The sequence below is a fragment of the Gekko japonicus genome, unplaced genomic scaffold, assembly GCF_001447785.1.
Source record: "Gekko japonicus isolate JY-2015 unplaced genomic scaffold, Gekko_japonicus_V1.1 scaffold6490, whole genome shotgun sequence".
NCBI lineage: Eukaryota > Metazoa > Chordata > Lepidosauria > Squamata > Gekkonidae > Gekko > Gekko japonicus.
In genome coordinates, this window is record NW_015161021.1 from 1 (window position 1) to 14,631 (window position 14,631).

General features: G+C 45.5%; 1 protein-coding gene across 1 annotated transcript; it reads left to right on the forward strand.

Annotated features, from left to right (window-relative positions):
• The first annotated feature begins 4,604 nt into the window (after window positions 1-4,604).
• Window positions 4,605-12,719, forward strand: ENPP5 (ectonucleotide pyrophosphatase/phosphodiesterase 5 (putative)). The gene is made up of 3 exons (XM_015425761.1): window positions 4,605-5,424; window positions 8,243-8,419; window positions 10,466-12,719. Exons 1-3 carry the CDS (start codon window positions 4,758-4,760, stop codon window positions 10,846-10,848), a joined length of 1,227 nt encoding a protein of 408 aa, XP_015281247.1. The 5' UTR covers window positions 4,605-4,757; the 3' UTR covers window positions 10,849-12,719.
• The last annotated feature ends 1,912 nt before the right edge of the window (window positions 12,720-14,631 follow it).

The window sequence follows — 14,631 nt, forward strand, 5'->3', positions numbered from 1 at the left end:
GTAGTAGTAGAAAAGAGCGAGAGTCCAGGCACACCTTAAAGATGAACAACATTTGTGGCAGGGTGGGAGCTCTGGTGAGTCACAGCTCACTTCTTCAGAGACAGCTAGAATGAGATAGATCAAGATGGGTAGCTGTGTTTAGTCTTTCTGTAGCAGCAGAAAAGAGCAAGTGTCCTATAGTGCCTTAAAGACAAACAAAATCTGGGAGGGAGGGAGCTTTCCTGAGGCACTGCTCACTTCTTCAGATACATCTTGAATGTGATAGATCGAGATGGGTAGCCGTGTTAGTCTGTCTGTAGTTCGAGACCCGGGTGCCGCATGATGGAATGAGCTCCCATCTCTAGTTCCAGCTCCTGCCAACCTAGCAGTTCTAAAGCAAGAAATTGCAAGTAGATAAATAGGTACCACTTCAGCGGGAAGCTAACAGCATTCCGTGCACCTTGGTGTTTAGTCATGCCGGCCACATGACCACGGAAACATCTTCGGACAGCACTGTCTCTTCAGCTTTGAAACGGAGATGAGCACCGCAACCCTAGAGTCGGATTCGACTGGCTTTCGAGCAAGGGAACCTTTACCTTTAGCAGCAGAAAAGAGCAAGAGTCCAAGAGCAGCTTCAAGATTGACAAAAGCTGTGGCAGGGTAGGAGCTTTTGTGAGTCACTTACTGCCCACTTCTTCAAATACTTCTAGAATGTGAGTTCATCTGTCATTCATCTGACTTGTCATTTGGCATCTGAAATCACTCTCCTCTCCAAGATATAAGGACAGACGGACTCGCATTCTAGCTGTAGCTGAAGAAGTGAGCAATGACTCACGAAAACTCCTCCCCTGCCACAAATTTTGTCAATCTTTAAGGTGCTCCTGGACTCTTGCTCTTTTCTGCAGACTCATTAGGGACATTACTTTCCTGTCTCTTTGTAGTTCCCCTGCCGTCTCTTGGAAAGCTGTTACCTAAATGTCATTTCTATGTATGTTTGTTTCATTTATAGTATGTGTATTTTAACTTGGCTTTAAAAGGTTTGGTTCTAATGGTGGTTAAGCCTCCCCCCCCCTTTATTGTGTGTGTGTTTTAATCTGTCTGCTGCTTTGGTGGCCCTGACCTGGATGGCCCAGGCTAGCCCAATCTGGTACGATCTCTCCTGCTAAGCAGGGTTGGCCCTGGTTAGTCCTCAGATGGGAGACCACCAAGGAAGCCCAGGGCTGCTCTACAGAGGCAGGCAATGGCAAACCACCTCTGTTAGCCTCTTGCCTTGAAAACCCTCCAGAGTCATCATAAGTCTTCTGTGACTTGATGGCACTTTCCACCCCCACCGTATTTCTACTCGGTGTTATTTCTTGGGATGATTGTTTGGTCGTAATGGTGTTTACTACGAGCATTTTGTGTGTGTGTGTGTTTGTGTGTTTAATCTGTGAGCTGGCTTGGTTGCCCTGATGAGGGCAGAAAGGCAAGATCGAAGTTTTGTAAATAACAAATACTGTGTCGTTTAAAGAGGTTGTGTGTGTGTGTGTGTGTGTGTGTGTGAGAGAGAGAGAGAGAGAGAGTTATTCTGTCTGTTTCCCCACCCACCATCTGTCACAGTGTCATGCTGGTGGTTTCCCCCCCTCCTCTATGGAACGTAAGGGGAACTGCTGCTGTACAGAGGTCAGATGACACTGGACACTTTTGCTTGTTGGGTGCTTTTCTCTTCCAGCTTGCCTTGCTTGCTCCAGTAACCTTTTGGGTTTTGAGTGATCTGCAGTAAGGGCCTGGGGATGTTGAGTTTAATAAGTTCTGTCACCTGACTGGGGCTTCCCAGAGGTCTGTGCCTCTCACTTTCGAGCTTGCGGGTCCGTGACCTATGAGAGCCAGTTTGGTGTCGTGGTTAAGTGTGCGGACTCTAATCTGGGAGAACCAGGTTTGATTCCCCACTCCTCCACTTGCACTTGCTGATGTGACCTTGGGTCAGTCACAAGCTCTGGCACAGCTGTCCTTGAAAAAGAGCAGTTTGTGTCAGAGTTCTCTCAGCCCCACCCACCTCACAGGGTGTCTGTTGTGGGGAGGGGAAGGGAAAGGAGTTTGTAAGCCGCTCTGAGACTCCAAGTGAAGGGCGGGGTACAAATCCAATCTCTTCTTCTTCTTCTTCATGTAGCCAGTAAGCCAATGACTTCCAAGGGAGGTGAATCCCTCTCCCTAGCTGTACTGCGTATGTGTGCATTAGACCTGTCCTTGTGGACTCCACATGTGTTGAAACCCCTCTGTGAGCCTAACAAAGATGTTCTGCTCCGTTTTGTAACCTTCCAGCCTCCCCTACCTGTCCTCAGCCCTTTCACAGCAGGGTCATAGCCAGGATTTTTGACTTCAGGGGGCATTTAAATAAGTCAGGGGGGCACCCCTGCACACAGACCCAGGCTGTGTCAGGAGCAACGAGAGTAAAGGTTTTTAAAAAGCGACAAGAGAGACAGGCAAGGGTGCCGGCAGGCAGGGCAGGGTGATGGATCGGCACTGCGAGGCTATGGTGCACACAAAAAGTAAAATGATTCCCAACCAGCTGGATGGGGAGTCGGGAGGCCTGGGTGGTAAGTCGGGGGGCCCAGCCCAGAGATGCCCCACTGTAGCTATGGGCCCGGGTACACCCTTCTCTTGAACAGGTGCTACAGGAAAAGAGAACACTCACCAGCTGAGAAGCATTTCTTGCATCTCATTCCTGCGCTGGTCAGCCTGACATCTCTGTGGAGTCAATTGATTAGAGATGGGGGGGGGGGCGCTACTGTGGCTGTTATTCTGTCCAGAATCAGTCACAATATCTAGCTGCTGCCCATTTTTGCTGTGGAAGGAACATGCACAGCATGAATAGGCGAGTGGGAATTGGGCTCATGAAGAAGCAGCCAATCATAACCTCTTGATGTCCTCAGGCTTTGAAACACGTCCAAGTCCTGGGTTAGAGATCCGCTCTGAATTGGTGCTTTGGAGTACGGTGAACTCTGATGAGAACAAAAGTGGCACCTTCAAGATCCAGAATTAAACGTTGTTGGTCTTAGAGGCGCCACTGGACTCCAGCTTTGTTCTGTTGCTGCAGGCCAAACACGGCCACCCACCTGAATCTATCTGATGAGAACAGATTCTGCAAGTGGGTTTATTACCTTTCTGAAGAGACGTTGGGTGGAGTGGGGGTTTACTGCAGTAAAATCTTCCTTGGGAGGGATTGTCAGACAGGTTTTGCTCATGCCTCTGTGTGATTATTAGCCAGAGATCCATTGGCCATTAGGTGCTTAGCTTTCCCTGTAGCAGGCATGAAGATCATATCACTTAAGACACACCGGTAATGTTGTTTGTTTGTTGCTTCTTGTGCAGTTTGCTCACCTGAATAGTCTTAAGTTCTGCAAGTTTTGCATGATGTGCAGTAAGGCTCTGGAGTCGTTAGCTCTTAGGTACCTTACTGTGGTGCACCAGCTTTGGGTTTGTGGCACCTGGAGTTTGTATTGCACAGAAATGTGGAAGGTTGATTGATATTCCTGCCACAGGCCAAGAACCGTGTGCCCTGCAGTGAAATATTTGCAGAATAGTTCCTGTGGGTTACTCTGGCAAGCAAGCCAAGCCGCGTGCTCCCGACAGTCTTGCTCTTCCAAATCCAGATTTTGTAATTACATCTGTAATATGAACTTGGTTTCAAATCATTACCATCAGTATTTCATACACACAGCCTATCCTGTCTCAAAGAGATGTTGGGAGGATGCCAAGGAGCAGAGAACAATGTAAGCCACTTTGGGTTCCCTCTGTAGGAAAAGGCAGGGTATATATGAAGAGAGCCAGTTTGGTGTAGGGGTTAGGAACGCGGACTGTAATCTGGGAGAACTGGGTTTGATTCCCCATTCCTCCACATGCAGCTGCTGGTGTGACCTTGGGTCAGTCACAAGTTCTCTCAGTGTCAGACTCCTTGCATCATAATAAGCACGCTTTTGAAGAAAAGGTAAGTTTATTAGAGCGGAAGGTGTATAACAGGGTCACTGTTCAGAATGGAGAACACAAGCAAGGGCAAGACATATAATCAAACATTCAAACCACTACTACCCAATTGCGGGACTTCCCGCGCGCTTGCGGGGCTTTCCCACTTGCGCCTTTGGGCATGAGAACTAACGGTTCCTAACCTCTCATGTTATCTTCTTCTCACGGTGATTCATGAGAGCTTTCCAGCGGTAACGAGCTTGCTTCCACCTGTGGCCTTGAGGAGATATATTTGTTACGGCGAGCTACATAGCCATGCGCATCTACGGGTCTACGAAAATAAAAGCAAGTGCACACACACACACAGGAAATGAAAATAAACATTGGCAGCTTGCTGACACTCAGAGCTGTTCTCTCAGCAGCAGTTCTCAAAAGAGCTCTCTCAGCCCCACCTACCTCACAGGCAGTGTTCCCTCTGAGTTAGTGTGAACTAGCTCACACTTTTTTAGCCTCCAGCTCACAGATTTTTGTCTTAGCTCAGGAGGGATGACTGCAGAGCAAACTAAGTTATGCAGCAGCCAAATCACTCGCTCACAACTTTAATGCCAGTAGCTCACAAGGTAGAATTTTTGCTCACAAGAACCTAAGTGTGTGGATCAAAACTATCTGCAGGGATGATTTTGACCGGCTATTGCAGATTCCTGGCCGTCTGTGCACTGATTTTCCCAAGGACTCAGAGTTTCTTGCCAAAACAACAGAGGGTATTACTTGTATCATTTGACGGCTTCAGATGGGATTATATCTATAAATTCCGAACTCCCAATTTCGATGAGGTCATGAAGGATGGTGTTCATGTCGAACAGGTCACAAACGTGTTCATTACCAAGACATATCCTAACCACTACACAATGGTGACAGGCCTCTACGCGGAGGACCACGGTATAGTCGCCAATGAGATGTACGATCCAGTTTTGAACGAAACTTTCTCCATGAACCACATGACCATGTATAATCCAAAGTTTTGGGAACACGCTTATCCAGTCTGGATCACTAACCAGATTCAGGGACATAGAAGTGGCGCTGCGATGTGGCCGGGAACCGATGTCAAGATACACGGGGCCTTTCCCACACACTACTTGCTTTACAATGAATCCGTTTCATTTCAAGAGCGTGTTGCCAAGCTTATCGAGTGGTTTACGTCCGAAGAGCCTATAAATCTCGGACTCCTGTACTGGGAGCAGCCAGATGAGATGGGACATATTTTGGGTCCAGATGATCCTGGTATGGAGTTGGTCATTATGGAGATTGACAATCTGCTGAGCCATCTTGTGCGGGAACTGAAGAGAGCAGAATTGTGGGACACTTTGAATGTCATCATCACAAGCGACCACGGAATGGCCCAGTCATCCAGAGACCGGATCATAGAGCTCGACCAGTATGTGGACAGAGACTTGTATATGATGATTGACCATTCGCCTGATGTAGCGATTTTGCCAGCAGAAGGTAGGAAATTATATATTAGAAGGGAGAACTTGGCATCGACATTCATTTACATTTAAAGATATGAGGATTGGAGGGTCTGCCAGCTTGTTCAAGATTAGACGAGATTCTTTTTAAACTTGTTTTTCAGATTACAGGAAAAACAATATGGCAGACTTCAATACACTGCCTTTAACTAGAAAGAACCAAGGGCAGTTCTTGTGTGTGCCGGGTATCCTTCAAGATTTTCCCAATGGGTTTATTTTTAAAAATTCATATCCCGCTCTCTCTCTCTGGATCCGAGACAGGTAACAATATAGCAGCCAGGTACATGAACACAGAAGAACTTACACTAGTTATTAAGGTAAAAACAAAAGTTGAAACAAATGCATATATTAAAAAAAAAAAGTTTAAAACCACAGCCAAATCTGCCTAAGCAGTTTTTGGCTTTTTTGGCCATCAATTCATAACTGACTTAGGGCAACCCTGTCGGCTTTTCAAGGTCAGAGATGTTCAGAGGTGGTTGGTCATGGCCTGCCTCTGCGTAGAGGGGCCCTGGACTTCCTTGGTAGTCTCTGATCCAAGTACTAAGACGAAGAAGAGATTGGATTTATACCCCGCCCTTCACTCCCAAGGGAGTGTCAGAGCGGCTGACAATCTCCTTTCCCTTCCCCTCCGCACCACAGACACCCTGTGAGGTAGGTGGGGCTGAGACAGCTCTCGACAGAAACTGCTCTTTTTCAAGGACAGCTCTGACAGAACTATGGCTTGCCCAAGGTCATCCAGCAGCTGCAAGTGGAGGAGTGGGGAATCAAACCCGGCTCTCCCAGATTAGAGTCCGCACAGTTAACCATGGCTGACCCTGCTTAACATCCGGGATCCGATAAGATCAGGCTGGCCTGGGCTGTCCAGGTTAGGGCTCCTTGGCAGTTTACCCTCCATCAAAAGCCCTGTCTCGCAGGCAGTACCGTTGCACTATGAACTCACTGTGATATAGGCCATTCAGGCGACTGGATAGCCTATCACTGAGAAAGCCCATGATCTAGCTGAGTCTCGGTGCTTGTGGTCCTATTTGCTGTGGGGTCTTTCCAACGCAGCGGTAAGAAAGGAACTGGCGGGATGTCCGCGCCCACCCCTCTGGGCATCCACAGTGGGTTCCTGTGCATGCCTGGAGGGACCGGGCGTGAAAATCCGTTGAAAAGAGCTTGCTACAGCACCGATCGATCCAGCGCGTGCGCACTAGATCCCATGGGTGTGAAGCACAGAGACCACGTCGAAGATCCAGAATATCCGAACGGTCCCAACCAAAGTTCCCTCTAAGCTGTGGAATCTGGTGAGCAAAAATTCTACTTTGTGAGCCGCTGGCATTAAAGTGGTGAGCGAGCGATTTGGCTCCTGCATAAACTAGTTTGCGCTGGAGCCATCCCTTCCTGAGCTGAGACAAAAATGTGTGAGCTGGAGGCTCAAAAACTGTGAGCTAGCTCACACTGACTCAGTTTAGAGGGAGCACTGGTCCCAACTAGGCAGCAGTTGTGAGGTGGGCTGCTACCGCACAGCTACACGGCTACTCTCTTACCACCTGCAAATTGCATGACTGACCCTCACTTTTCATAAGATGCTGAACGTATGGAACGCTGTGCAGGAAGATACTTTGTGGCCCAGGATCCCACGATCAGAGGGTCCCAGTCCATGTGCCCGTCCTCCCATGCGCAGTGTTTATGTACTAGCATTAAATCGGCTGGAGGGAAGCTATAACCACACTCAAGAGCTGCGCTGAGTCCTGTGCACAGCACGCACATAAAACATTGTGTGGGTCTGTTAAAGCCCAAATTGTGGTAAGTAGCCACGCCATGCCATGCCCTTGGTTGTGGCATTTTACTTGGCAGCTGAAAAGCACCGTGTATGGATGCAATCCTATTCAAAGTCAAGGTACTTCGCTCCCACTGCCTCTGAATATCTGCACTTTGACAAGGGATCGCAGACAAAATTAGGCAAGGTACAGAGTGGTCAAAAGTCTCCATGGTTCCTTCTTAGGCGGGGGGGGGGGGGCATATTGTCCAACCCACATACCTAACTTGGAAGCAATATAACGTGATTCTAAGCAAAGACTTCTCAATTTATTACTTCCGTTATGAAGTTATGCTGAACCACAACAGAACAAAGTTTGAGTCCAGCAGCACCTTTAAAACCACCAAAGTTTTATTCAAGGTATAAGCTTTCGTGTGCACACATACTTCTTCAGATACATTGAAATGGATGTTTCCAGGCCATACATATAGGTTAGAGCAGGGTGTCAAACATGGGGGCCGGATCAGGCCCCCGGAGGGCTTCTATCAGGCCCGCAGTGGAACTGGCTGTCTTCTGCTGCTTCTTCCAGTTCTGCCGCTGATGCGTCATCGTAGGTTTGCAGCTTACAGATACACACCTGAACAGTGGATATATTTGGGATTGCGTTAGAAGGGAGAACTTGGCATTGACATTCATTTACATTTAAAGATGTGAGGATCGCAGGGTCTGCCAGCTTGTTCAAGATTAGAAGACGAGATTCTTTTTAAACTTGTTTTTCAGTTAAAGGCAGTGTATTGAAGTCTGCCATATTGGTTTTCCTGTAATCTGAAAATACCTGGCATTACATTTTATCACACACATGGCCCGGCCCAACAAGGTCTCATTTATGTCAGATCCAGCCCTCATAACAAATGAGTTCGACACCCCTGGGTTAGAAGGCGAAAGCAAGTTGAAACTGTTAATTTCTTTCTTGAGAGATCTGTAGCATCATGTAGAGGGAGAAACTTGTCAGGATCTGGAAATTAAACCCTTACCTTTTTTTATTTATCTGAAGGCAAACTTGATGAGGTATACAACGCTTTGGTCAAAGCTCATCCCCATATGACTGTCTATAAAAAGGAGGACATTCCAAGTAGGTTGCATTACAGACATAGCACTAGAATCCAACCAATCTTAGCGGTGGCTGATGAAGGATGGGAAATCCTGCAGAACAAATCTGACCACTTTAACCGTGAGTACCGTTTCGTACCATATGGACCAGGTCCAGTTGGAAATAATGCTGAGCTAACAAGAGCCAGTGTGATCCAGTGTCGTGTCTGAAAATATGGGGGAGAAACTGAAATTCTTTTTTGTGCAGTCAGCCTTGCTAGTTGGCTTTGGGGTTAGCGGTGATCTCAGCCTCCTACGTCATGCTGTGTGCAGGGTGGTACTCTAGAAAGGATGGCAAAGAGTGGATTTGGCTCCAGAGCTGTTTTCAAAATACTCCTTCCGTTGAGGCCAATGCGCCCTCTAAGCTGTGGAGTCTGGTGAGCAAAAATTCTTCTTTGTGAGCTGCTGGCATTAAAGTTGTGAGCAAGTGATTTGGCTCCACCATAAATTAGTTTGCTCTGGAGCCATCCTTCCTGAGCTAAGGCAAAAATGTTTGAGCCGGAGGCTAAAAAACCTGTGAGCTAGCTCACACTAACCCAGCTTAGAGGGAACACTGGTTGAGACATATCAGCAATGCTCCCTCTAAGCTGTGGAGTCTTGTGGGCAAAAATTCTACTTCGTGAGCTACTGGCTTTAAAGTTGTGAGCCATCTTTCCTGAGCTAAGGCAAAAATATATGAGATGGAGGCTAAAAAACTGTGAGCTAGCTCACACTAACCCAGCTTAGAGGGAACACTGAACGTAAGTATTATTCCTTTTGCACAAGGATATTTATTAATCATATATATGGAGAAATATAAACTTAATGCACAAGGTTCAAAAATAAGGATATTGCTTTAGAGCTGTTTCTGTTATTAGCCTGAGTAGGGGTGCTAATGTTGTTCCCCATTCTGCTCTGGTAATAACATATCAGGATTCACTCTTGTCAGTTGGCATTTAATTTATTTATGGTATGTATACCCTGCCCGTCTCCCCAGTGGGGACCCAAAATGGCTTCCATAGTTCTCTGTCATCACAACAACCCTGTGAGGTAGGTTAGGCTGAGTGTGTGTGAGAGGCCCAAGGGTCACCCAGCAAGCACCCATGGGGGAGTGGGGATTCGAACTTGGGCTTCCCAGATCCTAATCTGACACTTCAACCACCACGCCACGCTGGCTCAAGGCAAAAGAGTCCAGCTATGAGAGCTGTGTGTTAATAACAGGTGTGTCATGTTAGTGGGTATAGAGGAATGCAGCACCCTCACAGTTGCCGTGCCAGAATTGTAACACGCAGGGATCGTTTCGTAGAAAAAGAGGTGCACGAGCTCATTAGCATAACTCATTAGCATAACTTATTTGCATATGCCACACCCCCTGACATCACCGGGAGTGTGTCAGAAGGCAACACCCACCGCTCAGGCTCCACTGGACTGTTTTGGATTGCTAGCTATTGGGGGGGCGGAATGTGCAGATCTGTCCTCGTAGAGTAGAGCTTGTGCCTGAATAAACCTTGGTCTTAAAGGTGCCACTGGACTGTTTTGGACCGGGGGGCCGGGAGGGCTCTGCAACTTACCTGGCTGCTTCTTGCTCTGACTGAGGGCTGCTGGGAGCAGGGGGTGGGGCTTTTTGCATGTGCCCGCCCCCTGGGCTCTTTACTGCCGGAGCTCCGCTCCTGTGCGCTCCTGCAGGAAATGACCCCTGGTAACATGCAGGTTAATCTTTTGCTGCAACAAGGTTCACACTGCTCAGAAATCAGTGAATTTCTATATATGTTTTATCGTCTTTTATAATGCAGCTGGATGATTTGCTTCTGTATATTAAGCTGGTGGTTAGTGATGTTGGGTGGATGTGTGTGTTTGTGAGAGCAATGCCAAAGAAGTAGGATTTCCACGTCACTCCACTTCCCCTTATTCCTGGATTATGTGAATTGTCTTAATCATTCCAGGTACCCAAACACATCCAGCCCCGCATGCTGTGTCTAACTGTAATGACTCCAGCTATGTAACTGTTATTGATCCTGTAACTGAAGCCACATGCCTCAGTTCTTCCCCCTCCCCCAGAACAACATCTGAAGAGTCAATCATTCTCTTGACACATAAGTAAATACCTGTGGATGTTAACAGTAATCGTGAACTTTCCTTCCTTTTCTAGTGGGCAACCATGGATATGACAACACCCTACCGGACATGCATCCTATCTTCTTGGCCCACGGACCTGCCTTTAGAAAGAACATCAGCAAGCAGGCGATGAACTCCACGGACTTATATCCCCTGTTGTGCCACCTGTTGGGTCTTGAGCCGCTGCCCAGCAATGGTTCCCTTGACAACGTGAAAGATCTCCTTGTTAGCGCAGCCCCAAAAGAGCCACAGGATAGAAGTCGGCAGGAATCTTATGCCCGTTTCTTTGGCGTTTTTCTCGGCAGCGTACTTGTCATTGGTTTCCTTGTAGTGTTCATAAAATATTTAACCCGTAGCCAGGTCTCGGCCCTGCGGGATCAACACGGAGAAATAGCTCAGCCATTACTACAAAGTTAACTTGGTTTTGAAACAGAGATTGCTTTTGGATAGCCTTTTTATTCTTAGTTAAGAGCTCTTCCAGCCCTTAGTGTAAGTGGACACCCACAAGAATCTGTAGGTCACCTGATCAGGCAGTACTGACAGTAAAGGTATGAATTGGTTGCTCTTTAACCAAGATTCTTTTGAAGCGTTAAGCTTTTAAAGAGGACTGACAGCCGCTAATTAGCGATCTTACACTCGTGTGCCATTCTGAACTGGATCTTTTGAGAACAAAATCGTTGTCTTAAATGCACTTTATGGAATTCACCTCAGCCTCAGTCCTTCAATGTATCAAATCATTGTCTTTGACAGAATCCCCGCTAATATTGTTTTGCAAATTAAAAAAATTAAGCGTGGCCTGGTGGTTGTATTGATACATACACAAACCTTCTTAAACTGCTTGAACTGATACTAAGCCAAGTGTGGTAGCAGTTGTACAAGATGCAGACACAGCCTTTAAATAAGATTTCAGCGAAAACTAAGGCAAGCTTAAACATTAACTGTAGAAGATGTGCAAAAAGCCCAGTTTAGTATGACCAATCGTGATCTATTTTAGTTCAAAATAATTCTTTTGTTTACCGTTTATCACTAGTTGACTGGGCAGTAAGCCAACTTGGCATATAAAATTAATACAGAATAATAGACCTAACAGTAGCATCCTAAGCATCTAAGTCCATGGATTTCAGTTGACTTAGAAGATGCTACCCTGGATAGCACTGTAATATCTGACCTTTGTCTGAAGTAACAGACAGGTTGGTGAACTTAAGACTTCTGACTCATGTGTGCCTCATTTCCTGAAGAACTGTACAGATCAGATTCTCACATTAAGAACTACGGCTGTGTCATATAGTACTTTAAAAATCAGGTACTTCGCCAACCTGCAAAAGTTGTCAGTGTCTCAAGGTTTAAGAAGCATGACACATTTTACATTAATATGACACATTCAACTTGGCAGTAATCGGCACGATTAAATTGGTGTCTTCTGCTACTTATGCTGGAGTCGTAGCAAGCTGTTAAACATTTTTGGGAACACGGAGGCCAGCTGCCGAGCAGGAAAAGAGACAAGAATTCAAATCAGCCTGCATGAACTTGTCTGATATCCGTATATGGCCATACATGCATGTTTATATGTCCTCTTGGCTTTTGTTTTCCTGTTAGGCCACCAGTGCTTGTAGACGCTTCTTTGATACATTCTTTTTTTTAAAAAAGTGTAGTATGTTGTAATCATAATATGTTGACCAATTTAGGTATCTTTGAAAAAAATACATAGAAGCCAAGTTACTGCCCCATCTTGCACCAGGGCTTGGAACTCACTGTCTCAAAGCCAAATCTTTTTAGCCTTGAGGGAAATGTAGCACTTAATGCTGAATTACGTAAGGTCAAGCGTGAGTGATTGTGTCATTATGGTTGTCAGTTTAATGCAGGGGCTCGCCAAGAAAACGATGCCTACATTACAGGGAAAAGCACAACCCTTGACATAAAGTCTCCCTTCTGTAGGCGGTGATTTGTTTGAAATGGTGATTTAGACATAACTGAGGCAGGTGAAGCAATTAGGTAAGATCAGATTACAACTTTTGGTGATGAGTGGCATTCAAATTATACATTTAGCCATAGGAACCAGAGCTAATTATGGTATGTAATCATATAGTAGAGATCTCTATTTCATAAGCCCTGTGGTGATATTAAGACTAGTGTGCCTTTTGGCCTCTACTTTTACAAGCTGTTTAACAGCTAATGCCAGCTTCTGATGTTTTATTTGTTATAATAGGCAGGTTCAGCTACAGCTTAAAGACTACACAAGTTAAAAAAATAAATGTTTCCCGTGATCGAAAGCCAGTCGAATCCGACTCTAGCCGAAGAGCCAGCGCTGTCCGAAGAGGTTTCCATGGTCATGTGGCCGGCATGACTAAACACCAAGGTGCATGGAACGCTGTTACCTTCCCACTGAATTGGTACCCATTTATCTACTTGCAATTTCTTGCTTTTGAACTGCTAGGTTGGCAAGTTACTCACCTGCTTATTTTTGTATCAAATGTACCTGTTGGCATTTTCTTTCCCCCAAATAAAAGCAGCTAATCCTGCCACCCTGTGGTGGATACTAAACCAGCTCTTTCCAAACTTCTAAATGAACAGAATTTTCCTAAATTAACTTCCATATATGTGTATGTATATAAAAGTTAACATACGTTTGAGTGTAATGCAGCATAGCAACAATTTGAAGGGAAAGTAGGCTCATAATGAAAATGTAATCATACAGAATCACATAGCAGCGATCTAGCTCTGTTCAGCATTTCTGAACACAAGCTTTGATGGCTAATGTTAAGGCGTTTGTGTAGGATCCTCAAGGATCATCTAAATGTCTTCCTTGTTATGGGGCAAATTCTTTTTAGGTTTTCCCAGTAGTAGTAGTTATCCTGTAAGCTCATTTCTCAACATTGCACAATGTGACTTATAAAGGTATAGGCATCAGAAGAGCACTTCAGGTGTTCAGCTGCAAGCCACTAAAGGCAAGGGAGGAAATTACAAGCTGTAAGCACAAAAATGGGAAATCTTTGCTGCGTTCCTTTCGTTTTCCCCAGCATTTTTTCCAAAGTTGGGACAGTCGTTTCTCAGCTTCGTTCATGGAACCCACATCAACTGAAAGCCACAGGGGTGCTGTCCCTCCTTTCCCCCCTCCATGCTGCAGCCCACGCTGGGCTGGATGGAACCGTGGGACAGATGCATGGCAGCGTCTTCCACCACTGGAGCACTGGTCTTCATATAGATGCAGATTCTTTTCCTCCTTGGTGCTTTGGTTAGTAGAGCACTTTACAAAACCTTCTTTCCTGCCTTTTCTGATGTAAAAATGTCAAGGATATTGTAATGATTCCATGTTTTGGTTTGTGTGTTCCTTTAAATGTTTAGTTTCACTGCAGTGCTGAAAGAAGAGTGACAGAGGGAGATGAGAGTGTATTTTGATTGGCTGATGACAGAATGTGGGAGGAGATGTTCTGAGGATTCTGTGATATGAGTGGGACAAGTATGGAAGAGTTTCGAAGAGAGTCTGTGTGACTCAGAGTTATGAAGGATTCTGTGTGTAAAGTTTGAAGAGTGGGCATAGTCTGTGTGATTATGGAATTTTGAGTTTAAATCTGTGTGAATAAAACCGACAGTTTAATCTGTGTGACTAAGAGAATTGATTCTATTCAGTGTGAAAACAAAGAGACTAGCCTGTATATATGAGATATAGAGATTATACTGAATGTATAAGCTTGTTCACATTACCAGTGGTTTGGGGAACACTAATATAGACTGCCTCTGAGCATGTACATAGGGCAGAATTTTCCAATTACTTCAGCCCTTCCCCTGTGCATGCGTGTTAGCATGAGTGAAGGCCCTGGTGTGCAGGGAGGAGTTTGAAACACAGTCTGTTCTCTTAAACAGAAAGCTTTATTTGTTGCAAGTGATTAAACTAGAGCACAAGATAAGGGAAAATGACTGTTGTGTCTGCTTAGCTACATAGATCTAAGGAAAGAAACAGGAAAATCCTATCACTAAGCTAAACTTAACAGTACAGTAGTTGCCTTTGCATCTTGCCAGCAAGGAAGCCACAGATATGCTTATGAAGAATCAGAGCTGGAAACTTAAAAGCAGTGAATAGATAAAATACATATTGGTGTCTCCTAATAAAAGTGAATCTTTGAAAATGAGGACTTTTTTCAAATAGCAGAAGGGAACGAACACAACATGAATTTTTTAAATAGTTAAGACAAGCAGAGGCTA